This window comes from Accipiter gentilis, chromosome 22, assembly GCF_929443795.1.
Source record: "Accipiter gentilis chromosome 22, bAccGen1.1, whole genome shotgun sequence".
NCBI classification, from domain to species: domain Eukaryota; kingdom Metazoa; phylum Chordata; class Aves; order Accipitriformes; family Accipitridae; genus Astur; species Astur gentilis.
The window spans coordinates 21344504-21370827 of record NC_064901.1 but is presented as its reverse complement, the minus strand read 5'-3'; the positions used below and the strand labels follow the sequence as shown (position 1 = coordinate 21370827).

Below are 26324 nucleotides of genomic sequence, written 5' to 3'. Positions count from 1 at the left end.
GGCTGTGTGATCTTGAGCAGGAGCAGGAGGCTTATGCTTTACTGAATACAGCTTTTACAAAACTGTAGGAGTTGGGGGCCAGGGGGGAAGGGGAGAAAACTATTCCCTTCTTTTTCCTCATGTCTGATTCCTGCCTGAAATTTTGCGGGGCGCTCTGCCCACTGACAGCATCCTCAGGGACTGCACGTCCCCAGCTGACATGCTGCAGGGGCTGCCTGCGTGACCAACCTCTCTTCACTCAGATGCTTTATGGAGGATGTTGTCCGAAAAGTGACTGATGGGAAAGGGGGGCCATGAGAGCCCACAACAGTTGTTTTTCTCGTCCACCTTCACAGGCTTGTAGCAAGTGGGACAGGAGTCTATTATGTCCCTTGCTAACCCCCACTGCCTCTCTCCTGTATCTGTGAGCACTGTGGGTGTCTGTGGAAGTTGCAGTGGTCCCTTCCCCCACCCTGCTTTCAAAGGCATTTTGCAGAATTTGTTCTAGATAGCAGGAAACTTCAAAAGGCTCTGGGAGGGGGATCAGGGCCGCCAGCTCCTGAAGGGCAGGGGGAGTGGATGCATGGGGGAGTCGTCTTTTATCTCTCCAGATAATGAGAGTTGGCAGGGAGCCAGGGGCTGCAAACGTTTCTAAGGGAGGAAAGGGCTCTAAGAGGAAGCCAGCCTCTCTCCCTCTCCTTTCCCCCTTTCCCTTTCTCACTCCCTTGTCTGTCACTTCCCTGCAGGCCATGAATAGGCCATTGAGAAGGGAGGGGAGATGTTTCAACCTTGTCTCCTGTGGGAGTGGAGGGGCACCCAGAATTGGCACCCCTGCTTCTCTGACCTGGAATGCTTCTCCAGTCCTGGGTGGCAGTTGTCTCTGTAAGGCATTTTAAGTAACTCACTGAGAAGCTCAGTTTGGCTACCTCCCTTTGTCTTATCTTCCTCCATGCGGTTGTCATCTTTTTCTTATCTCCAATCCTGCTTGTCATTCACAAGGTGGGACAAGGTGGGACTACACTGTTCTTTTTTGTGTGTTTTTTTCTTGTGTGTGTGTGTGTTTCTTTTTGTGGGGGGGAGTGACAATTGAATCACACTACATGAGAATGTAAGTTGCTGGCTTCATTTTCTCCTCAAGGAGACCCAAACACTCCTTTCAGGTTCCTTTCGTGAGGCACACGTTAACACACATTTTAGTATCTAGCCACTGGATGCTCGCTGAACTAAAGCTCTTACTGCATGCCTGCAGGCTGTGTCCACTACTTCAGGTTGGAGAGGCAGGTGTAGTTCACTTCCCAGACTGTCAGTCTTTTTTTTTCCCTTTTGTTTAATGGATTTGTTTTCAGAGCTCCTCAGCTGGAAGACTCATATGCCTGAAACTGAACATGCAGTTCATTCTCTGGACAGTATGAGAAGAGGTGTCAAATTCTGTTGTGTGGGACTCAGTATTTTTCATCCCTTCCCACATAGTGTACTGTTAAACAGACAACAGTGGGTAAATTCTTGACTATGAGTTTGTTGGGCTTTGCCCGGGGTCATCTGTCTGGCAGTGCTCCTTATCATTTCTTTTGGTGACAGCTTGAGAGGAAAGGGAGGTGGGGAAATCCTCAAAGGTTAGTCTCAGACTTGGGCACCTTGCTGCTTGCTTGCTTCCTTTAGTCTTCAGGTGCTTATTTTTGTTAAAATTTTAAAGGAATCATTCCATACTTTAAGGTTGCATTCTGACATGCCTCGGTCCTTAATATAGACCTATCCTAAAGGGTATCTTTATTTTTCCATCTGTGTTTGTATCTACCTTTTTCAGGTTTAATAAACAATTTAAACACTTTGTGGAGGGCACTAAGATATAGTTTCTCAAGCACAAGACAGAAGGTGACACTCTTGGATCCTTTTTGTTGCTCTCCCATCAGCCCCTTCCTTCATAGCCGTTTCCTTCTCAGAACTTAATGGCTCTTGAAAAGTTAGTGTTTATAGACTAGCATCCTATGTAATTTTTTAATTATTATTATTTTAAATGGATTGTCTGCATGAGTGTCTTTATATATAGGCTTAAGCTGCCTCTCAGTGAAGCACAAACAACACTTAAGTTCCTCTCAGTAATACAAGTCATGCAGAGATATACAGCAATGGCTAGTAATTTCCAACACATTTCCATTGAATACTTGCTAGTCCATTATTTGAGAAGGTTGCATCTAAACTGGATTGCATCCTGTCACCTCAGGCATTTTTTCTTTGGTTCCCTTGTTAGCATCAGATGTTCCAGCTGCCACCTGCAGCTTGGAGGAGTTCCAGTGTGCATATGGACGCTGCATCTTGGACATCTACCACTGTGATGGCGACGATGACTGTGGGGACTGGTCTGATGAATCTGACTGCTGTAAGTTAGTGCAAGGTGATAAACTGGTCCAAGCATATGAGTTGCAAGCCTAAATGGATTTTGCATTGGCTGGAGACGCATTGCAGTGTAGATGGCAATCTAATTGTTCATACGCAAGCTGGCTTTTTTATTATTTATTTTTTTATGTGAATTAAGTGAATTAAAGCAGTTTCCAGGAGGAGTCATATTCAGGACCAAGATCCACAATATTGGAGTGTAAGGGTGGTGCTGAGAGGCTTTGGGGATGTTACATTGGTCTGAGTTTGCTCTTTATATTCTTTACCATCTCTGCAGCATCTCACCAGCCTTGTCGCTCTGGAGAGTTCATGTGCAACAGTGGCTTGTGCATTAACGCTGGCTGGAGGTGTGATGGAGACTTCGACTGTGATGACCAGTCAGATGAGAGGAACTGCAGTGAGTGCTGGAAACTGGTGGAAGTGTTCAGTTTCTGTGGATGAAAAAGAGTGTTTGGGATTGTTAGCTTTGGAATTGGGTCTCTTGTGATCCTTTGTGTTCATCTAATGTTCTTTTTTTGGTCCCTCAGCTACATCTATGTGCACAGCTGACCAGTTCCGCTGTAAATCAGGGCGATGTGTCCGTCTGTCCTGGCGTTGTGATGGGGAAGATGACTGCTCTGACAACAGTGATGAGGAGAACTGTGAGAACACAGGTTTGGCCTGCTGCCTTGCTGCTTATAGCTACTGTTTTCATTCTGGAGGTAATAGGTAGTGAAGTCTCTTTTGGATTGCTTCACTGAGTTCAGCCTAGAGTTTCCATCCTTCCCGAAGAATGGGATCTATAGGCTATCTTATATGCTTGCAAACAGGTGCAGGTCTGTGTGCTTAAACTAACTTAAGTGTGTTTTCTTGTCAAATATCAGATCCCTGTATCTTCCTGTACTGTCCCTACGCTATGAATTACCACAAAGGTCTGAGATGATTCCATTCAGACTTGGAAGCATTACTAGTGTGCAAAGTTGCTACCTTTGTTAAATGGATAACTCATGCCTTCTAGATAGTTCTGGATAGCTTTCATGTTGCCTTGTGAAATTGCTAAGCAATTCTAGCAGGCAGTGGAATCAAAAAGGGCATTTTGTGGAAGTGAAGGATAAAGTCTTTGTTTTAGAGGTTAAGGGTGTCACCTTCCTCCTTTAGATATTTGCTCAGGAGTCTCTCTCTCTCTTTCTCTCTCTCTCATTTCATATATAGCCATTCTTTTATATAATAGTGGTTATGGAGAAGAGGAGGGTTTCAACAGACCCTAGTGTTATGGTAGGATTCAAGGAATATCTAGAATCTTCTATTTTTCTTAAATCCTTCAGGATGTCTGTAGGCCTTGTTGAGGAATAGTGTGTACTGGTCCATGAATTCATCCCACTGAGTGGAGCCCAGCTGCGCATACTGACCCTCCTGGATCAGTGTATTTTAAACAGTGGGTTTAGGGCTGACAAAAGGGGTTTGTGAAACTGTACCCCTTGTTTGGGCCTGTTGAGGAGGGGAGAGTGGGTGTTCTACAAGGACAGCTGAGCTCAGAGGACCTGGAGAGGCACACTTTGTAGCCCTTCAAGAGCAGCTGCTCTAGATTGCTCAGCTGTCACGAGCACCAGTGTGCAGGAGATGGTGGTGATTCTGGAAAAAGCAATTGTATTTAAAGACAAGCTGGTAACCCAGTTTCCTCATCCTGATAACAAAGGTATTTAGAGGTATTGAAAGAAGAGTTGCCACCCAGAAGCCAAGTCAAACTTCTAGAGCCACTAAAATTCAACCTCTCCATGTCAAATGAAACCCAAGGTGGTTGAGTACAGCTGTTGTTACTGTAAGGTTAGTTGTGCAGTTCTGCATTAGGTCTATGGTGATAGTCAGCAGGTAAAAATTAACTTACGGCTTCCAAGCAGAATGTTTACTGGCTCATCTGAGTGACATAGTGTGCTGTCTCAGTGTCTGTAGCAAGAGTTAAAATCCTGTGTCACCTCTTGGATTTAGAGCAGAATTATATTTTTATTGGCAATAGAGAGAAGATTCCTAGAACACTAGGAGACCAGCTGATGTAAGGATCTTTGCGTTCGATATGGCAAATGCAGTCCATGTTTCAGAATCCTTCATATAAAGCATTCCTGTGCTCTGAAAAGTGAATGAATCTGCATGTGATTTGGTTTTATGTTCCCAGTTGCCGTGTCTGTTAGTTCTTATTTGTACTTGTTGCTAATCTCACAACTACCCTTTTCCATGCTGCTTAGAGGCAGTCTGCCAATCTAATTGTTTCTTTGCCGATAACTGTATTGTCCTGTTGTCTTCTTATGATTATCAGAGGGTGGTGATTTGGAAACCACTAACCAAGTCAGCTTAAGAGGTACAAGAAATGAGGCAACTGGACAATGCAGTTATTGCTGAAGAAATGATCAGATTGGCAAAGTCCCTACAAACAGTATTATTTTACTTACAAGAGTTCTGTAGAGTGTCCCTGCCAACAGCAGAAGTTGAAGCGTGTAGCTCATGTGAAATCCTGTTGCCTGAGCTCAGATTTCAAGGATGTATGTAAATCTCATTCCAAGTCCATCACAGTGCAGTTAGGGCTGGACAAGACACTCATTCCTGGGCAGGTTTAAGATCCATAGCCATGCTGGGGTGACATATCAGATGATTAAAGTGAGGAACTGACTCCTCTCCTGCACATGCTGAGTAGGGCTGTGGAATCTGGAACCAAAGGGAACTAAGCCAGGACCTTCCAGTCATTCTGAGAGAAACTAAATAGCTGAACTTTCCAGTAAAGCAACACTGGACTCAGTCTGAAGGACAGTTCTCAGGCCTCCAAATCAGCATAAAGGTATGTGGAGCAGTAAGGAGTGCAAGATGAGCTGAATTCAAGGAAGTAAAGGATTTGTGCTCATGTGTAAAGTTTGTAATAAATCTTAGAAAACGTTCTATATCCTTTTCTTCCCCATGACTTTTGTTCCATCAGTAAGCTGTGGTGTGCTTACTTTCCCCTTCTTCTATTGCAGGGACTCCTCAGTGTGCCCCAGACCAATTCCTGTGTGGGAACGGGCGTTGTATTGGCCAGAGGAAGCTGTGCAATGGAGCAAATGATTGTGGAGATGGCAGTGATGAGAGCCCACATCAAAACTGCCGTAAGTCCTCCAAGTTCAGTCTTAAACATAAATGGATGCACTGTGTTGTGTGTGAGTCTATCTGGTGTTGCTGAAGGATGTGTGTAAGGAAGAAAACCTGGGCTGTGGTAATGGGACAGAGTTGAAGACTGAGAAAGGCGGCCTTGGTGATTTTGCCAGTTACATACTGCAGACAAGGAATAATGGGGAGAAGATTATGATCTCACATATCAAAGTTTGTCTGCAGAGATAGTAAATCCTAAAAGCATATTATTCTGAGCTTTGTTGTCCCCTGTAGTTGTGGCCTGCAGGGGAGAGTTCTGACTGTGAAGAGGCAGCTTCCAGCACAGTCTGTGTTCTCCCCATATTGCTCAGCCTGTTCTGAAGGGTGACTGCTGCCTAACAGCTGAGGACACAAGCAGCTGCCTTGTGGTTTCAGCTCAGTTATCTTCACGTGTTCCTTTCACAGGTCCACGAACAGGGGAGGAGAACTGCAATGTCAACAATGGTGGCTGTGCTCAGAAGTGCCAGATGGTACGAGGGATGGTGCAGTGCACCTGCCACACAGGTTATAGGCTCCTGGAAGATGGCCGATCATGCCAAGGTGGGTTTTTAGAGCAGTAGCCTCCTCCCTGCTGCTTTGATGTGCTTGAGGTTGATGGCTATGATAGGGTGCAAATCAGAGCATGAAAGCAGAAGCAAGGTATCGGTTAGATTGCCTGGCTTGTTGATGATCTAATGGTAATTTTCTCCCTTTGTCTGTAACACGCAGATGTGAATGAATGTGCTGAGGAAGGTTACTGCAGCCAAGGCTGTACCAACAGCGAAGGAGGCTTCCAGTGCTGGTGTGAGCAAGGCTATGAGCTGAGACCTGACAAGCGTAGCTGCAAAGCTCTAGGTAAAGAGGAGTTCAGCCTTATTCTGGTGTGTGTGTTGGTCCAGTTCTCATAATTTTGTCTCTAATGCTTCATTGGCAGCATTATGGTATTCACCAAGCCAACATGTGACGAAAAGGAAGTACCTGGATTTGTATTAGATATGCCCGGGTTGTTGGTGAATGCCTGTGAAAATTTTGTGTGATTTTGACCATGGAGAGATACTTCACTGTTTCCTTTCCCTGCCAGCAGGACAGCCCTTGCCTTCTTTTCTTAGTTCCTTGTCATTCCTGGTGACCCAGAACCTGGGACAAAAACAACCTCCTGCCTCTGTCTCTGTTCAGGAAGTGTCTTAACCTTTCCAGTCAGTAAGGTTCTATCACAGCTCTTTGTGGTTTGACTCTTGATGCAGTTCACTAGTCCTGAATGCTGTGAGTGGCTGCTCTATGGACATCTGCTGTTTTTTAAGGGCATCTACATACTTGTTTGATTTTATTCCTCAGCTCCTCTAATGTAGGAGATGAGGAATTAGAAATTCCATTTAAAGAATTAAGATTTCATTAGGAATTCCCCTAATGAAATCCTTAAAGGATGTTGATATTCTTTTTTCTTTTTTTCTTTTTTTTTTTTTTTCTCTGCAGTGGAAGTACCTGCTGAGTTTATATCTGGCTGAGGCAGCTTTTAACTGTCTTGTCTTTGGTAGAAGATGTGGTAGAGCATGTGTGTTTGTATGGCTAGGAGATGGATATATGAAAAGGAAACTATAGTCCAGCTGCTAAGTAACTGCCTAGTGGTATGGTTTCAGAGGTTGAGGGGAGGCAGGCTTAGGTGGGACCTGGAATGAACACTTCTTGCTGCCAAAAGGTTTAAAACTGCTCATCTTTGAGTTAGGACTGTGTATTGAGGATGTGAAAACAGCTCTCTGAAGTGTTTTGCACTTGGGAGTTGATTGCTTGCTGCCAGTATGTCCTGGTTCCAGCTGGGATAGAGTTATTTTCTTTCTAGTAGCTGGTATAGTGTTATGTCTTGGATTCAGTATGAGAAGACTGTTGATAACACACTGATGTTTTCAGTTGTTGCTAAGTAAAGTTTAGACTAAGTCAAGGATTTTTCAGCTTCTCATGCCCAGCCAGCAGGAGGGCTGGAGGGGCACAAGGAGTTGGGAGGGGACACAGCCAGGGCAGCTGTCCCAAAGTGTCCAACAGGGTATTCCATACCATGTGACATCATGTCCAGTATATAAGCTGGGGGGAGTTGGCCTGGGAGGATCGCTGCTCAGGAACTAACTGGGCATTGGTCGGCAAGTGGTGAGCAATTGCATTGTGCATCACTTGTTTTGTATATTCCAGTCCTTTTTTTATTATTGTCATCATTATTAGTTTCTTCCCTTCTGTTATCTTAACTGGTCTTAACCCACAAGTTTTACCTTTTTCCTTTTGATTCTCTCCCCCATCCCACTGGGTTGGGGGGAGTGAGTGAGTGGTTGTGTGATGCTTAGTTGCTGGCTGGGGTTAAACCATGACACAATACTGCAAAACTATGTTCTGGGACTTGCTGCAGAGGGAATGGTAGGCAGGACCCTGTCAAAGTACTCTAATGCTGTCTTCCCATATATTCTCAGGGCCAGAGCCAGTGCTGCTTTTTGCCAATCGAATTGATATCCGACAAGTGTTGCCTCATCGCTCAGAGTATACACTGCTCCTGAACAACCTGGAAAATGCCATTGCCCTTGACTTCCACCACAGCAAGGAGCTGGTGTTTTGGTCTGATGTCACTCTTGATCGCATCATGAGGGCCAATCTGAATGGTAGCAATGTGGAAGAGGTGGTTTCCACAGGGCTGGAGAGCCCAGGTGCGTCACCACAAAAAAGGCAAAAGCCTGGGGACTGACCGTGGTGTGAGAATAGGGGTGGGTGAGTGGACAGAAGTGGGAACCCAGCATTCAAAATGGAGTGCATCTCCCTGAGCAAGGGGATGGGTTGGATGGAATGGGTGTGAGATCAGTGTCCCCCTGGCGTTAATCTTGGCTGATGGAAGAGACAGGACGACTGAGGCCAAGAGGGAAAGGGAACTATTTTCTGAGCAGATCATGCTCCTGGTTTCATTCTGTGCTTAATTCTCCCCTGGAGATAGGTGGACTTGCTATTGACTGGATCCATGACAAATTATACTGGACAGACTCTGGGACATCTCGAATTGAAGTAGCAAACTTGGATGGCACTCACAGGAAAGTGCTTTTGTGGCAGAACCTGGAGAAGCCCCGAGCAATTGCCCTACATCCTATGGAGGGGTGAGTGAAATGTAGGACCCCAGTGAGCCCCTCCAAGTAAGCACTTCCAGGTGAACATTGCAAACCTCATCCTTGGTCACAAAGGCTGCCTCTGGGCTCAAGCCTTCATTTGGTACTGCCAGTTTGGGGAACCTGTCAATGCTGGGGCCCTTCAAGAGCCATAATCCTATTCTGGGCCCTTCAGGTTTCACCAGCCTGAAAGTGCTGGGTGTTACCTTGTTTGCTGTCACTTCTCCCATGGCTATGACCCAGTCTCATGCTCAAGATCACAGGACTGATACTGTTTTGCCCTGATAGGGAGTGATGCTGGGTGCAGTATGTGGGACATGAATTTTCTAGCCTGTCTCTCCCTGCCTCCTCCAGCACTATCTACTGGACTGACTGGGGCAACACTCCCCGCATTGAGTATTCCAACATGGATGGCTCTAATCGGCGCATCATTGCGGATACACACCTCTTCTGGCCCAATGGACTGACCATTGACTATGCAGGACATCGAATGTACTGGGTAGATGCCAAACATCATGTCATTGAGAGGGCTGACCTTGATGGGCGGAATAGGAAGGCTGTTATTAGCCAAGGTAAGTAACAGGGCTACATACAGAGAGTGCTTTTTGCAGTAAAGAAGACAGAGTAGCACAGGGCTACTCTGAGTTTCAGAGCCACTGGCTCCTACTTCTATGCTTTTCTCCTGTTCTTTCACTGTGGGATGAATTCTGCCACTGCTGAGGGGGTTTGCTACCTGGTCTTCAGTGGACAGGAGAGAAGAATTGTCTGTTATATTAGTGTAAGCTGGATTTGAGCAGGTTGACTGTGACAAGACCTAAGGGGCAATGGAAAGAGCTTTTCCCTTGTCTCCCTGCTAGCCTGAGTCCTGTTGGACCTGATTATATCCCTTTATTGGATGTCCGTTACAGGCCTCCCACACCCATTTGCTATCACTGTGTTTGAGGACAGTTTGTACTGGACAGACTGGCACACCAAGAGCATCAACAGTGCCAACAAATTCACAGGCAAGAACCAGGAGATCATCCGCAACAAGCTCCACTTCCCTATGGACATCCACACACTGCATCCTCAGCGCCAGCCAGCAGGTAACTGCAGAGAGGGTAGAGACCCATTTGAGCCACTAGAAGACCTGCTGCCACCCACCACCCTGGAAAGCAGGGAGATGGCAAGCCTGAACCCAGCATATTGACACATCCACCACCTCTGTCAAGAGCTGTCACAGGACTTGCTCCATCTGGCAGTTCAGTGGAGGTCCCTCAGCCCCAGTAACCTGGTGTTTGGTGTTACCACAGCTCCCCCTGCTGACACGTAGGAGTGGACCCTTTTCAGTAAGAAGTACTTGCAGCTTATTTATGCAAGAGCTGTTTCGGGGGAGGGAAAAAATTAAAAAGTGGGCACTAGTAGTGACTGACACCTCCCTTATTCCTCTTCAGTTGCCATAATCTGCTCTAGAAGTAGATTGAGTTTAATGCTTCATTTTAAAATTGAGCTCTACAAATGGAGTTAGTGGTTTAGTTTATATGTTTCCTTATTCTCAATTAACTTCTCGTTAGACAAGTTATCTTATCCATGTGGGTCTGGACACCTCGACTGGTGTTTTTCCTCTTTTCTTTACTCTTTGCTTTATGCGTGGTTGGTTTTGTCTTTGGCTACTTGAGCAGGGAGAAACCGTTGTGGGGCCAACAATGGGGGCTGTACTCACCTCTGCCTGCCAAGCAGCAAGGATTACACCTGCGCCTGCCCCACGGGCTTCCGCAAGACCAGCAGCCATGCCTGCGCCCAGAGTAAGTGAGGTGGGACCACAGCCTGCATGCTCAGATGTTCAGTGGGTGGCAGAGGGTTGGCAATGGGAGTCAGCAGCAGCAGTTGCTTCCAAGGACATGCAGCTGGCTACACTGAGTTAGTAGTATTAAGGGCCCCGCCAGAGAATGCTTCACCTTTTTGGTGCATTTCCCTCGCTAGACTTGGTGGGTGGGATACGGAGAAGCTCCATCCTTGGGCCCTTATTTCAGGGCTCCTATTGGTACTATGCTACCTGTCACAGCTGATTGTTTCCCTTAAACTCCCATAGGAGCTGTGTCAGTGATAAACAAAAAATTCAGTCCTCTTAATTGCCACAGTTTCTCTCTGTTTGCAACCATGTGGAAGAATTAGGCCAACTGTTTCCTAGATTCTCAAGAGCTATTCTCAAATAGCTATTTGATTTGGAGGGAGGTCTATGCCATTCTTTGAAGAATATGGTTGACTTTGTTCCCTCAGCATAGGTTACCCCCAAGGAGACAGCTCCCTACTACTCTGTTCCCCCCTGCTCACCCACCCCACCCATCCCCTCCCAGTGGTATTTTTCTACCAGTAAAATCCTGGGCTGTGACCTGCCAGTGAGAGATGATGTAAGTGGTTAAGGTTGAATATAGCAGGGAATTGTCTGTGTCTATCACTGTGTTGTTGAACTTAGAGAAATTAAAAGAAGACCTTTCGACCTTTGATCAGGTCTTGACAAGTTCCTGCTTTTTGCCCGAAGGATGGACATCCGTCGGATCAGCTTTGACACAGATGACCTGTCAGATGATGTCATCCCCCTTGCTGATGTTCGCAGCGCTGTGGCTCTAGACTGGGACTCAAAGGATGACTATGTCTACTGGACAGATGTTAGCACCGACTCAATCAGCCGAGCAAAATGGGATGGATCAAGCCAGGAGGTACAGTGTTAACTACATGTGGAGGTCATCTAGCCTGGAGACTCCTTGAGCATCAGATTTGAAGCCACTGGGATACACAGGCCTTCTAAGGAGCTGCAATTCATGCTGGATTTGTTGTTCATTAATTTGCCTAGTTCTGGCTCAGAGGAGCCCTGAGATCACTGAACATTTCACGTGTAGGTTTGGTGTACGTTCCTGCTTGTATGGAAAACCTTGAATTGGGACACGAAGCACACTGATTTGTAAGCTCTGGTCAATTCCTTTGTTGTAGCCCTAAAATCTGAAAGGAAGAAGTATTAAATCCTCTGTTATGTACTACATTAGGAACAAGAGCCACACTCCTTGGGAATGCTTTTTGCACATGCCCTTAGGCTAATGTTGCCATAAGTGAGGGAAACAGAGTTCAAAGTTTGGAGTTGCAGTTTGAACAGATATGAAAAATAGAAGTTTCTCCAAGTGTAAGACTTATTTGAACTTTTAAGTCCTTAATGGTCTCTCTTGTATGGCATTGCTCTGCTTGGACTTTTGCCTTTTTAAAGTTAAATGTTGTTTGTGAATTGGTAGTGCACTGGGCAAGTGCTTTCTCCCTAAGGTCTAATCTCACTGAGGATTTTTTCTTTTTGTTTTTATTTAGGTTGTGGTGGACACCAGCCTGGAAAGTCCAGCTGGACTGGCAATAGACTGGGTCACCAACAAGCTATACTGGACTGATGCAGGTACTGGGATCCTCTGCTGTACCTAGGCTTCTGTGTTCCTTATTGGTCATGAACACTGAAAAACAGCTGGGTAGTTCTATATGTCTCATTCCAAATTCATCCGTTTCTGTCTAGCAGAAAATGGAGTTTCATTTCCTGTGCTTTTAACCAAGTGGAGGCTGAGGTGGAATCCTTAGTTTAATTCTTTTCGCAGTATCCCCAGTGCTAATTCTGTAGAAGGGTTTATAGTAGAAGTCAAGCACCACTGTTGTCTTGCTGCAGAGCCTGCGATTGTGTGTGTTTGCCTATCTTCCAAGAGTGTATCTTGGGGTGCAGCAGGTGGTATTGGGAGGATATTCCCTGCTGGAAAGTCATAGTTCAGAGAGATGCAAGGAAGATGATTCTTTTTTAGCTGTTCTCTCATGCCTACGTAGATAGTTTGGGGGCTTAGGAAAGAGCTGGTTTACATTCATACAGGACTCCACAGCAGTGACGGCCACAGAGATGACCTGAGAGATATGGAAGGTGACACTTTGAGCCACGTTTCTTACCAGTCTCCAGCTATGAACAGAGATGGGTGAAGGGGAAGAATGCATTGTTGTATGGATGTTTTTTGCCTTAGCTCTTGCAATTCCGGAGGTTTTTGATCTCTCTTTCATACTCTCTCTTGACTCTTGTAGGAACAGATCGGATAGAGGTCTCCAACACAGATGGGACCATGAGAACTGTTCTAATCTGGGAGAACCTAGACAGACCTAGAGATATCGTGGTGGACCCTGTTGGAGGGTGAGAGATTCTTTTTTTCTAGGATGACATGGCAATTCTTGCATGTCTAAAGATGTTCAGGTTCTTTGGTTTTGTGCAATTATCTTTCTGGTGCTATTGTTCTACATCCTGCCAAAGACTGAAATTAGAGACCTGATTTTGGATGCTAGTGGAGCAAGATAAGCAGGAATAATTGCCTGTTGTGCTGTAGAGCTTGCAGGAGCTGGCTGGTGTTTTCATTTGTTTATCCTGGGGACATAATAACAAAGTTGTAGTACAAAAAACGTTGAGAATGAGACCATCTAGACCTTTTCTATTTCTGTATTTCACATCTATGTTGAAGTTGTATTCAAGCTGTCTGCTTATCAACCAGAGTTCAGTCAGAAGGATCTCCTCAAGTAAATTACTGCTGATCTCAAGCAAGCTCTAATTAGTGGCTTCTTGGCTTCAAAGCACTGCATCAGAGTATTGAGGGATCAGGTGTGCCACAGAAAGCAAACCTGCCTAGAGTAACAGAAACAAATGGTTTCAATAATGGATTTTGCTTCTGAATCATAAGACCTTGTGTGTAGCTGGGGGTAGGGTGGATAGGAAAAAGCTTGCTAGCCATTGCTTTAGAAGCAATGTTGAAGGCCTGGAATAAAAGCATGCTATTCTTTCCTTGAGTGGATTACTGAAAGACCAGTGCAGCAAGAGTATCCAGGGCCAATGGTGGAGACTGGTAAATTGGTTAATTTTTAGACCTTGAACTTTTTCCTCCATGTTGTAATTAGGCCAGCCCATGAGCAGTAGAAGGTATAAATTTGAGTATGATCTTAGGTACATTACAAGAACCCAAGGCTGGGCATGAGTACAATATCAGTCTAGTGCTGCTTCCTGCTAGGACCTGAAGGCATCAGGCTCTCTTGCTTCTCTGTAACACTGCCTGGCCGTAGTGGCAGTGAAGGAGTACGGGCATTCACTTCTCTCTGGGCTTGTGTTCAGGTTCATGTACTGGACTGACTGGGGAGCCAGCCCAAAAATTGAGCGCGCTGGTATGGATGCCTCAAACCGCTTGGTGATCATTTCCTCCAACCTGACATGGCCTAATGGCTTGGCTATTGACTATGAGTCACAGCGCTTGTACTGGGCAGACGCAGGCATGAAGACCATCGAGTATGCCAGTCTGGATGGAAGCAACAGGAAGGTAAGGAAGCCATCTTTGAGAAGGGAGTCTGGGAGCCTGAGGTGTAAGTCCTAGAGCACAGAGTGCTGATGGCCCCTGCCTCTCTTTCCAGTTGAAAGTGAAATCTCCAAATCAAGACACACTGAGCTGCTTTCATTGGGAGAGAAGAGCTCCCTTTCAGTTGCAAACTGGGTGTGAGGGAACATTCTTTTGAGGGCTAATGTTGCCCTATCACTTTCCTTTTGCTGTGACTGTGCACTATGAAGTCGAGAGGGGGCAAGGGAAGCCTCTTCCCCCTAAGTGACGACTTAGTAATGTTTTTTTGGGGGGCTGGGGGTAATCTGACCAGGTGCTGATTGGGAGCAATCTGCCTCACCCCTTTGGACTTACTCTTTATGGCGAGAGAATCTACTGGACAGACTGGCAGGCCAAAAGCATCCAGAGCGCAGATAGAAGGACTGGGCAGGCTCGGGAAACGCTGCAGGACAATCTGGAGAATCTTATGGATATTCATGTTTTCCACCGGCACAGGCCACCAGGTACAGAGCTCGACCCAAGCCACACTATGCTGAGAGCTTGCTCAGGCTCTTGGTATGTGGCACAGCTCTCCTGCAAGGAGCTGACCTGTCTGTCAGCCCTCAATGCCTTAATTTTCTGGGTGGAATATGAGAGCATGAGAATGGCTCTTGGTATTTAGGGGCATTCTAGAATGCATTTCTATAGCTGTTGCATGCTTTCATTGTGCCTGTGCTAACTGGCTTATGAATTTCTCATTCTCTTTCTTATAGTCCATACAGCGTGTGAAGTTAGCAATGGAGGCTGCAGTCACCTGTGCCTTTTGGCACCTCTTCCAAAAGGTTACAGCTGTACATGCCCTACTGGGATCAACCTGCAGTCTGATGGCAAGACCTGCTCCCCTGGTGAGTCCTCTCTGTAGGTTCCTCATTGCAGTTTTGTATCACAGCTACATTTTGCTTCTGCCTTGTTAGAGAACAAAATTCACTTTTATGTGCTTATCTGCTTTACCACTGGAAAAACCGATTTGATGCCTGTACCTTCAATTTGATTGGGTTTTATTATGAAGAAACTTACTAATAACTGGACTGATGCAGAACAAATTTTTCTTGAAATCACGTTGGGCAACTAAATCAGATGTCACATTTTTCCCCATACTTTTGCCCTAATTTTGAGCTGGATTCTTTTTTAACTACAAGGTGGTATATTCTTTAATAGGTCTGTACACAGTCCTCCCATGGACCCTCTTTTTGAGGATTGTGGAAGGCACTCGGCTTCAGGCCAGGGTATATCCTTAGCAGGAAAAAACTGACTCCTAATTCCCATTTCCCATGCATATTAGCAGAAGTAACTCTTCTATGAGTGCAAGCAGAAGTAACTCTTCTATGAGTGCACTCTTTTTCAACTTGGATGTAAAGAAACATTCAGTAACACTCAGTAAAGCTTTTGTACCCACACTCCCCATAAGCCAAGATCTGTCTGAGGCTTCACCTTTTCCACTGAAGTGGATGTCACCTCCAGAATGTTAAATAAATGATGCCTACAGTTGACTGAACGTGTTCCTCGCTGATATCTGTCCATTTTCAACTCTTGGCAGGAATGACCAGCTTTCTGATCTTTGCCAGAAGGACTGACATCCGGATGGTCTCTCTGGATATTCCATACTTTGCAGATGTTGTCGTCTCAGTCAATGTCACCATGAAGAACACCATTGCAATTGGAGTGGATGCTCATGAAGGTCTGAACTTCTTAGTGTATCCGACTGTCTGTTTGAAAAGCAACAAGTGACTTCATTTCTAAATGTCTGAGTGAAGACCCAGGCGCAGATCTTACTGTAGGCTGTGAATTTGGGTAGTGGTTTGGATTTTTTTTTCTAGTACATGCTGCAAATACTCCATTGCAGTCAGGAAAGGAATGTCCTTATAGGAAAACACAGAACCCCCACTCTGTGGAAAAAGCTGCCTGTTATATTGAGTGAGGTTCCTGTGCATTTTTGATTTAAGAAAGCTTTCCTCCTGCCAAAGCCTTTCACAACAGTAAAGCTGAGACTCTGCCTGTTCCTGTATACTAAACATCTGATGCTGTGCTGGATGTAAACCCACTGTTGTACAGTAAGGTAGATGATTTGATTACTGCCTTCTGGGACATTTTGAGAAATCGGATGTGGGACTCTGTACTACTAGCTGATAAGGTATTATGTGTTCTCTGGCCTTGTGTAAAGATCAGAGTGCCAGTGCTCCTACATATTTTGGGGAGGATTGGAACGAGGTAATTTGTACTGTTTTATCACTCTAGCTTAATAGTCTTGTGCTGCTGTTATTCCTGTGCAGTCAGATCTGTTTTGAATGGTGTAGCTAGTAGTCAGAGACCTGGATCTGTTTTTTAAAGATTTTGCTGTTCGGTTGTTGGAGTTTGTTTTGGTTTGGTTTTGTTGTGGGCTTTTTTTAAGTTTCTCTTTCTTCTTCCACCCAGGAAAGGTTTACTGGTCAGACAGCACACTGCGGAAAATCAGCCGGGCTGCCCTTGATGGCTCACAATTTGAGGACATCATCACTACAGGTAAGAGAGATTTTTGGCCTAGGAGCCTCTCACCTCCATGCAGCTTGAAGAGAGATTATCTGATAACCTGGTAGAATAATCTTCAAATTTTCGGTGGAAGGGCAAGCAAAGCCTAAAGCAACTGCCTGATGAGGTGCAGAAGGAGAATACCGGAAGCTCCTGACTAAGCTGGGAGGATGACCAGTGACCTTTCTGTTTTCTCAGGTCTGCTGACTACAGATGGGCTGGCTGTGGATGCTATTGGCAGGAAGATATATTGGACAGATACAGGAACAAACCGCATTGAAGTGGGCAACCTTGATGGCTCCATGAGGAAAGTCTTGGTCTGGCAGAACCTGGACAGCCCTCGGGCAATAGCTTTATACCATGAGATGGGGTTAGTGCTGTCAAGAGGCTGTCTAGGGGATAGAACAGGACTTCTGACCTCTGTTTCTGTAACACTTGCTGGCTTTTCCCCAGGTATATGTACTGGACGGACTGGGGTGAGAATGCCAAGCTGGAACGCTCTGGAATGGATGGCTCTGGACGTGCGGTGTTGATCAGCAACAACTTGGGCTGGCCTAACGGACTGGCAGTGGATAAAGCTGGGTCCCAGCTGCTCTGGGCTGATGCACACACTGAGGTCCGATTCTGTTTTTCAGCATTGTTTGCCATTGGTAGCCTGGAGGCTGTTTTGAAACTTTTGAGCAAGCTGTTTGAAACAGCAAGGGGAACATAAGCTTTTCTGAGAGAATGGGCTATGGGGAGCATGGACTTGAGTAACATCACTTGCTCATGCTCTGTTTCCCACTTGATGTAGTAATTGCTAGCAAGAGGATCAGTGTTTTGAGTATGGGGCTGATGTTTACTTCTTTCTTTAGCGGATTGAGGCTGCAGATCTCAATGGTGCTAACCGCCGCACCCTGCTGTCTCCAGTGCAACATCCCTATGGCCTTACTTTGCTGGACTCTTACATCTACTGGACTGACTGGCAAACTCGCAGCATTCACAGGGCTGACAAGGACACTGGTGCCAATGTCATCTTAGTGAGGGCGAACCTGCCTGGCCTCATGGACATTCAAGCTGTTGATAGGGCACGGCCCCTGGGTGAGTTGCTAGGCTGCTCGCAAATCAGTGGGTGTCTGTGGTGACTAGGGGAGCCATTGGAGCTGTCACTGAAAAGAGTCCTTTGGTGTAAACCATGAGTGGTAGAGTAACTTCTCAAAAATCAGCTTTTCTTCTTCCCTCTTCTTTAACTATTGTTGCACTTCTCCCTGTTTACCCAGCTCCATAGGTCTGGTGTTTGTTTATTACTACATGCCTTTTGACCCCCTTTATCCCTTTTCCTTCACTGGATTGCACTGACAACCTCATTTTCACACACAGCAGAGCCATTTTCTTAGGAAGACTGAATGAGTCATGCCCTATTAGGCTTCACCAGAGTCTGCTGGCATTGGACAGTTTCCCTTTTTTAACTCCAAAAGGCACTAATTCCTCTTAAGCTAGTTGCTGAAACCTTATTTCAAGTTCTAGTAATTTTTTTCCCAACCATTGCAGGCTTCATCTTCCTGTATGCCACTTTGCTTTACAAAATCTCTGCTTCTTTAGTTGCTCTTAATATATCATGCTCTCCAGTTATTTTGTGCGAGAGTCAGATTCCTTATGTTACTCTTTGGGGATCCTATATGACCCCATCTTGCCTCCTTGCTCTTCAGTGGGAGTTGTTGCTTTGTGCTGTGGCTTCATTTTAGTGGAATTTCCCCAATACGTACTTCTACAGAAAAGTCTGTGCTGCTTCTCCTGTGGCTACTAACAGCAGAACATCACTCTTGACAGTATAACTTTACAATGTAACTTAAAGCTAACCCAAACTCTAGCCGTCATATCCCCATTGTCTTCTTCCCACTCCCTGCTCCTGTCTTCTGGCCTTATCCCCTCCTAGTAAATGTATGCTGCATTTTTTTAAATGTAAAAAAAAAAGATATGACCCTAATATGTCACGCACTTTCAGCAGCCTTCTCTGATGCCTTTGTTTACTTGCCACTGTGTGCAGCTAAGTCGAAACAGAAGCTTCTTTGTCAGCCTGGCCTCTGGTACATTGTCACGCTGCTTCCCCACAGGGTTGGATCTTTCTGTCAGCATTACCATTTGCAGCAATAATAAAGCTAAACTGCAGTTGTGTGAATCTATCAGCATTTGGCTGTTCCTTTTTCCATGGGAAAACTATGATTAGCAAGGAATGCACGATTTTGCTTCTAATGCTCCCGCTTCTTCTGTGCCTTCCTGTTCTCCTTGCCCAACCATGCCCATACCCACCACGAATCTTGGAGGGGAGGGAGCCAGTGTCTGTATAAAGGGCTGTAGATTCCCAGCAAGGCTAGGATGGTAAGGACGAACTCAGCTGCTAGCAAGTTGTGCACGTATGTAGCCTTTAAAATAAAGCTTTGGTTTGTGGGACCACACTGATCCTTAAACTACGCTTTCCCTATTTCTAAAGGCTTCAATAAATGTGGAGTTCGTAATGGTGGCTGCTCCCACCTTTGCTTGCCTCACCCCACTGGCTTCTCCTGTGCCTGCCCCACTGGCATCCAGCTGAAGAGAGATGAGCAGACGTGTGACTCTTCTCCGGAGACGTACCTACTTTTCTCTAGCCGTGCTTCTATCCGTCGTATCTCATTGGACACCAGTGACCACACAGATGTGCACATACCTGTCCCCGAGCTGAACAATGTCATTTCTCTGGACTATGATAGTGTGGATGGCAAGATTTACTACACAGATGTATTTCTTGATGTCATCAGGTGGGTGCCAGTCATCTGGTTGGCCAGTGCCCAGATCACCCAGCTACTTGTGCTGGTTGTGCCACAGTGAGCTGTTGAGTGTGCCTATAACTTGGGGAGACTGAGATGCGGGCGCTACACCACTATGTACACCTTGTCTTTGGTACACAGTATCATATGTATCGCTGAACTAAATGCTGAAGGTGTGTTCAGATTGCTGGAGACTGTGGGGAAGAAGGTATTAGAGAGGTAGCAGTATGAAGTTGCCCTGTGGTTGATAGGGATCACACATGGAGGTGTGAAGGCTCTCTGGGAGCTACCTGTTCCTCACTGCCTTTTGTCATTGATTTCCATCCAGGCGGTCTGATCTGAATGGCAGCAACATGGAAACTGTTATTGGTCAGGGTCTGAAGACTACAGATGGCCTGGCAGTGGACTGGGTTGCCAGGAACCTCTACTGGACAGACACAGGACGCAATACCATAGAAGTAGCTAGACTGGATGGAAGTTCCAGGAAAGTGCTGATCAATAACAGCCTGGATGAGCCCCGAGCCATTGCTGTCTTTCCCAAGAAGGGGTAGGTATAGGGTATTGGTGGGGCAGGGAGAAGGGCTCTGCAGAGGCAGATTGGAAGAGGAGGTTGTGGGAGGAAGAAGAGATGTGCCGTGTGAATCTGCAGGTACCAGCAAGGGGCTGACTCTGAGTGACAGATGTAATCATGCAGACAGTGAATTTGAAGGTTGGGCAGATAGCTGGGAGAAGCAGGTTACAGACCACGTGATCTTTTTTGAACCTGAAGAGTCTGGCAGTTTAATTCATAACTGAAGCTCCCATTAGGCTAAATGAAATGTGTTTTTTTCTTCTTATACTTGTCTCTTATCTGTTCAGGTACCTCTTCTGGACAGATTGGGGTCACATTGCTAAAATTGAACGGGCAAACTTGGATGGCTCTGAACGTAAAATCCTGATTAACACTGACCTAGGATGGCCTAATGGACTGACTTTGGATTATGACACCAGGAGGTCAGTGAAAGATTTTCTTATACTTTCATAGGGTTAAGGGATGTAAGGAATTTTTTTAGCCACCTTAGCTTGGTTTATTGGAGTAGCATTGAGGGTTTGGTTTTTTGTGGTGGTTTGTTTTTTTTCTGAACCATCTTGGCTAGTGAATGACTAGCAAATCAAGAGGGATTGTATAGCTGGAAGCTCACGTCTTTCCCTGTTCCTCCAGGATTTACTGGGTGGATGCGCATCTTGATCGCATAGAGAGTTGTGATCTCAATGGGAAGCTACGGCAAGTGTTGGTCAGCCAGGTGTCACATCCCTTTGCTCTGACACAGGTAAGAAGATTTTCCTGCTGCCACCATTCTCCTTGGTGTGTTGATGAGTTTGGACAGTGGAGCTTGGGGACAGGGAAGTGCTACAGTCTGAGGAAGCTAAGATGGCTGAGGAGACAATACTTAACTCTTCTGTGCGGCTAACAAAGGAAGTTTGTTTGAACTGTGGGGTGTAGACAGTCATTTTCCTTATGGTAACCGGGTAGGGGGTTGAAAAGGCCTTTGTCTGGGGCCTTCTGTCACTGGGATGTGTTTTTTGTGGGTATCCTGTGTCTATGTGGCTAAACATGCTAATGGCTGTGTTTTTTCTTTGCTGTCTCCCTGAGCAGCAGGACAGGTGGATATACTGGACTGACTGGCAAACCAAATCTATCCAGAGAGTAGACAAATACTCTGGGCGGAACAAAGAGACAGTCCTAGCCAATGTTGAGGGACTGATGGATATCATTGTGGTTTCCCCTCAGAGACAGACAGGTAAATAGGAAGACCTTGATTCAGGGAAGTGCTAATTGTAGACAGAAAAAACTCTGGAACCACTGTGCTACTGTAGATGTCAAGCGAGGTTGCATCCTTTCTTATACTCAATCTGTTAATTCATATTCCCTGGGCACATTCCTTGTCTGCCTGTGACATTTCAGTCAAGTACATCTTAACGGTGTTCTGTTACAGCTTTGATCAGCAGATGTCATTTTCTGTGTTGTTCATCTGATGTTGTGATAAAACAGAGGAATGTGAGCTTTTTGGTTTTTAATCTGTGCAGCTGTGTTGACTGGGTTCCTGTCTAATCATTTCCAGTGCCTTCCTTTCAAGACTGCCCTAATCCTACCAGTGTCTGGCTATTGTCATCACTTTTTTAGCAGTCAGATGAAGGGCATGTGCCAGAGCATAGTAACTTGCTGGATTTCTAGGAAGTATCTCTGCCTGAGCAGGAAAAAACGTTGATCTGAGCTCCTACCTGGTCATCTGCAACATACTTAGAAAACTGCTTGTTCCTTCCAGGTACTAATGCTTGTGGAGTGAACAATGGAGGCTGCACTCACCTCTGCTTTGCCAGGGCTTCTGACTTTGTCTGCGCGTGTCCAGATGAACCAGATGGGCGGCCCTGTTCTACTAGTGAGTTTACTGGGTGTCACTTGGGTAGTAGCATCCATAAGTGAGCCACTGCCACTACTTATGCAGTGGCAGTGGCAACCAGAACTCTGCAGTGTATAAACACTTATGCAGAGTTGTATACTGGAAGAAAGGTGGTTGTGAGCAATAGAGCCTTCTTCTGCCCTTTCTGCTGACAGCGTGGGTTTGAGATGGGAAAGCTGCTTGTATAGGCCATTTTAGAAACTCTCTACAGCTTACCAGACTTGTTCACCTGTCCCACAAAGTTGGGGTTCTACTTATTTTTCTCTGTTGTTCTAGTTCCTGGTGTGGTGCCCCCTGGTCCTGAACCCACCAGTATAAGTGAGAGAAGTCAGACACCACCTGGCAGAGTAGGTACCTCGACAACCAAGCCTCTCACATCTCTGGAAGCAGTGGAAGGAAAGTAAGTGCTCTTGTTCTCTTGGAGTTGGGGTGTGAAAGTCACAGCTTGTGCAAGGTGCAACGTGCAACCCCCCCTTTGGTTGTCATCATCCAAATGTACCTCTCCTTAGCCAAAAGAGGCTATTCCAGCTCCAGACTTCATGTTCACAGTGGGGAAAACCATTTTGACAAAGAACGCAGAACACTGTTGAGCTAGCAAGAGAGGGATGCAGAGATCTTTCTGTCTGTTCTATTGAAACGTGTCTAGGCTGACTGTGCTGAAGTGTTAAAATCCTCGAGACCCTGTCATTAATTTGATTGATTTTTGAACTCCTGATTTTGAGAACTTATTTCTGAGAGGAGGAGAGGGGAGTCTGTTGCTTTAATTCACTGAGACATCTCAGACCTGACCCAGACATCCAAGGAAGTAGTTCTGCCCTGGCCGTAAGGGGATAGCTGGTTTGGGGCAGAACAGAACCTTTGCAGCTCTAAGATGTAAGTTACACTGCAGGTAGTTAAGAGACTTTTTTCTGCTAATTCCTTACAGCCTGCTATTCCTACTGCCCAGCAAAAAAGTATGTTCTATAATATCTGGCTGGGTTATCTGCAAGGCAAAACTTCCACTTTGTTGAGTATGATGTATTGGACAGAAAGATCTTTGTGCAGACTCTAGGATGTTCTGATTTTTGCTTCAGCACTGATGATGAAATTTGTGTTCTCATAGAGAGATATGTGTATGCACCTATGTACCTGAGGGGCAAATCTAGAATGACCTGGATGAAAGATTGTGCAGACCTGTAATTGATACATACATGCACACACCCCTGCATGTATATGGTCCACTCTTCTCTGGATACAGAAGGGTACTGAAGAAGAGAAAGGAAGGCTCCTGTTGTTGAACTGGAGATGGGAGGGATATCAGTGCTAGCCTGGGCCATCCTGTCTTTTGATACCTTTGATGCTGTTGATACTACTTTCAGTAACTAACTGTCCTTCTGTCATTCAGCTGCTCTGACAAAGATGCTAGGCGAGGCTTGTGTACCCATGCCAACGAGGCAGTGTTGGCAACCATGGGTGAGTTCTTTTTCTTTAATGCCTCTCCACCGTGGTTGTTCTTCCAGATGTGCCCAGGGCATTCCAGTCCCTCGTGTTTGAAACTCAAATTTCTGAAACTCAGACTTGATTTACTAAAATGCCCTCTGATCAGAGCAAAGTGTGTCTAAGGATGAACATCAGTCATACACATTCATTAACCTATATGGGGACTTCTCCAAATAACACATTGGTCTGAAGAATAGTTCTGTTTCCTTTCATCCCATACCTCATCCGTTGGGCTCCTCCCATTGATGACACTCTTCTTCACTGTCCCCTTTGTGTTTACTTGAGGATGGTTGACTAGGGTAATTGTTTCGCACTGTAGGAGTAACCTGTCAGCAAGGGGGGGTCTAACTCATCCAATCCCATTACAAAGATCTTGATACTTCTTGGTTTGCTGGAGCCTGGGTGGGAGGGAGGGTTATCATATGTTTGGTTTCATATGAAGCCAAACTAAACCTTCTGCTAAACCTTAGTGTGCTGACATTTTACTTCATGGACTTCTGTATGGTGTAAAATCTCTGTATTAGACATTACACCGAGGTCAGTATTATCCAGTGGAAGTTAAGAGTGCATAAAATACCCTTGCTATTCACTTTCAGGGGAAGGACTACATGTCAGCTACATCATTGGAGGTCTTCTCAGCATCTTGTTTATTTTGCTGCTTATTGCTGCTTTAATTATATACAGGTAAGTGATCTTTCTCCCCCCCCCGGCCAATAGTAAAATCTAGGGTTGTAGGAGACGAAAGCTCCTGAAAGCACTTCATCTTCCTTTATTTTCATTTACAATCCCTTTGTTCTCCATTGGAAGCAGTGTTTGATGATTTTATTTGCAAGGTTTGAGTCCTGTGCCTTTGAAGTGTTGGGCATGCAACTCTCTTATTTGAAGCCTTATTGGCTAAATTTTCTGCAGAGAGCTTATGACTTACAGACAGGGATGTGAGATAATACGTAACTCAGTACGTGTGTGAGCTCATGTGCTTTCGCCAGGTAGCTTCACCAGTTAACAGCCAGTGTAGCTGTTGTGGTTACATGGCAGTGCCTTGCTGTACTGGTAGCCAGTGAAGGTACTGGTAGCTTGAAGAGCCAGGTGAAGCCAGCATTCTCTGTCTTTGAGGGACAGTAAAGATTGCTGGAGCTTTCCACTCACTGAGCACTCAGGAACTTTGGATCCTGGCAGTAGGCCCCTGTGTCTTTTCTGACAGCTCTCTCCCTCTAGGCATAATAAATCCAAGTTCACGGACCCTGGCTTGGGGAACCTAACCTACAGTAATCCCTCATATCGGACATCTACCCAGGAGGTGAAGATTGAAGCGATTCCCAAACCAACCATGTACAACCAGTTATGCTATAAGAAAGAGGTAAGAGCTGCTACTAAGGACATGGGAGCCCAGCTCAAGCTGCTGTTGAGTATTACAGGCCCTAGTATGTGAAAATGTTGCAACTTGTCAGCATTTACTTCTAGGACATAGGAGGACAGCTTCAGTGAATTGCTCAGACTCCTATAGAGATCAACCAGCAGCACTTCTTCCCCAGTGAGCTGTAGTGAATTAGACCTGTCTTTAGCTCTCTACTTCTTCCCCACTCCCACAGTGTCTTGCATTTCATTTGCATTGGGTGCTGGCTCTCAAAGTACAGGAGTCAAAGGGAGTTGTCATCCCTGGACACAGTTCTCTTTAGTGACTGTTGCACCATGGTTGCTTCGGACAGTCACCAAGGGAACTAGGCAGCCAGAAGGGGTTTGGTAACAAGAATGTGGCCCCTCGCTGTGCACTGCCTGGAATGGGTGGGATAGGGAAAGAACTGGAACCCCTATTAAATGGAGCATTTTAAAGGCCTGCAGAGGTCTGCCCTGTGCGTCACAGGATGGAGAGGGTTTAATATGATCTCTTGCAGCACTTAGTTTCTCCTCTGTTTTCTCCTCAGAAGCTTTCTTATCACTCAGATAGCTTCTCATCCTCCCTCTTCTGATTTCCGTCCACATCCTCACGTCAGGTATCACTGCTCTGTGTTTGATCCTGCCTCCCTCACTCAAGCTCTGTTGTGTGGCTCAAGCACTGTCCCATACTAATTGCTCTTTCTTGTTTTTTTCCCCTGCTTCTATGTCCTTAAACCAGCTCTACTGTCTGTCAAGAAAGTATAGGTAATTTTCTATGGCAGATCCTTTGGTCTTGGCTTTGGCTACTCATACTCAGTCTGTGAGATTTGAAAAAGGTAATTTCTGTAGGACTTTTTTTGATAATCTGTTAGATCACTTAGTTCCTCTAGCAGGGATCACAGCAAGACTTACACAGAGGAGAGTTTTCCCTGGTTTTGTTTTTCAAAGGTACTATCCAATAGATTTCCCAAACTTTCCTGCCATTTTAGCCATATCTACTAAGGATAAGCCAAGATTATTTATCTGGGAGTCTTAATTCTGCTGCTCCTAGATATACCCAGATGTATATTTCCCCACCCCCGTCACTTTCTCCTTAGGGATAGATCAGATGTTCTAATGCTTCTTATTTGTCAATGAGCCAAGTTAGAGAGATTTCACTACTTTAGTCTCAGCGTAGTCCCTTTTAGCCTCTGATCATTTCCATTGTTTCCCTATAATCTTCTCCTGTGTCACTGTGAGACTTGGACTCAACAGTGGTATTCCAGCTGTGCTTTCCTGAGAATTGAATCTAGAGTGAGTCAGATATAAAGATATTGCAGACCTAGAATCAATTCCCTGCCTACTTTTACCATGAAGTATTCTGGCTGTTCCTGCTTCCCATTTTGGTTTGTTTTGGTTGGTTTTTTTTCTTCCTTTTTAGGCTCAGTGTTGGTCTTACTCCCTGCTGTCAGGGAACATGTATAGTTAAATTAGAAGAGCCAGCTCATCCTCACTTGCCTTCCATGATTTGAAGGCTCCTGGAGTTTGGAATGAGAGCTCTTGCAGGGAGGATTCGTCTGGGGGTAGTGGAGAACTGAAGGGGTTCTGCCATTGTGACAGTCAAAGCTAGTGGCTGTTGACGTGGAGGCCCAGCCTTTTGTCTGCTTCACTGTCTACATTCCAGTCTGCTTTGCTCTTTGCCATATTTTTCCATATATGTTTTGGTTTTTT

General features: G+C 45.5%; 1 protein-coding gene across 3 annotated transcripts in view; it reads left to right on the top strand.

The window, feature by feature from the left end:
- LRP4 (LDL receptor related protein 4) overlaps positions 1 to 26324 on the top strand; it is an 84407-nt gene that overhangs the window by 54695 nt on the left and 3388 nt on the right. The window contains exons 6-38 of one of the 3 annotated variants that reach the window (XM_049825535.1): positions 2228 to 2356; positions 2651 to 2770; positions 2901 to 3026; positions 5355 to 5480; positions 5929 to 6063; positions 6232 to 6357; positions 7956 to 8186; positions 8468 to 8624; positions 8988 to 9205; positions 9542 to 9718; positions 10292 to 10417; positions 11124 to 11332; positions 11967 to 12048; positions 12708 to 12813; positions 13777 to 13978; positions 14307 to 14496; positions 14746 to 14877; positions 15570 to 15710; positions 16445 to 16531; positions 16736 to 16907; positions 16991 to 17153; positions 17392 to 17617; positions 19008 to 19311; positions 19649 to 19867; positions 20179 to 20313; positions 20522 to 20630; positions 20957 to 21101; positions 21627 to 21740; positions 22038 to 22161; positions 23146 to 23213; positions 23837 to 23924; positions 24456 to 24597; positions 25163 to 26320. In XM_049825535.1, coding sequence (XP_049681492.1) covers positions 2228 to 2356; positions 2651 to 2770; positions 2901 to 3026; positions 5355 to 5480; positions 5929 to 6063; positions 6232 to 6357; positions 7956 to 8186; positions 8468 to 8624; positions 8988 to 9205; positions 9542 to 9718; positions 10292 to 10417; positions 11124 to 11332; positions 11967 to 12048; positions 12708 to 12813; positions 13777 to 13978; positions 14307 to 14496; positions 14746 to 14877; positions 15570 to 15710; positions 16445 to 16531; positions 16736 to 16907; positions 16991 to 17153; positions 17392 to 17617; positions 19008 to 19311; positions 19649 to 19867; positions 20179 to 20313; positions 20522 to 20630; positions 20957 to 21101; positions 21627 to 21740; positions 22038 to 22161; positions 23146 to 23213; positions 23837 to 23924; positions 24456 to 24597; positions 25163 to 25207 — 4874 coding nt within the window. In that variant the 3' untranslated portion in view covers positions 25208 to 26320. Of the gene's footprint in view, positions 1 to 2227; positions 2357 to 2650; positions 2771 to 2900; positions 3027 to 5354; positions 5481 to 5928; positions 6064 to 6231; positions 6358 to 7955; positions 8187 to 8467; positions 8625 to 8987; positions 9206 to 9541; positions 9719 to 10291; positions 10418 to 11123; positions 11333 to 11966; positions 12049 to 12707; positions 12814 to 13776; positions 13979 to 14306; positions 14497 to 14745; positions 14878 to 15569; positions 15711 to 16444; positions 16532 to 16735; positions 16908 to 16990; positions 17154 to 17391; positions 17618 to 19007; positions 19312 to 19648; positions 19868 to 20178; positions 20314 to 20521; positions 20631 to 20956; positions 21102 to 21626; positions 21741 to 22037; positions 22162 to 23145; positions 23214 to 23836; positions 23925 to 24455; positions 24598 to 25162; positions 26321 to 26324 lie in introns of those variants that run through there. The other 2 variants (XM_049825534.1, XM_049825533.1) reach the window with 2 other exon arrangements.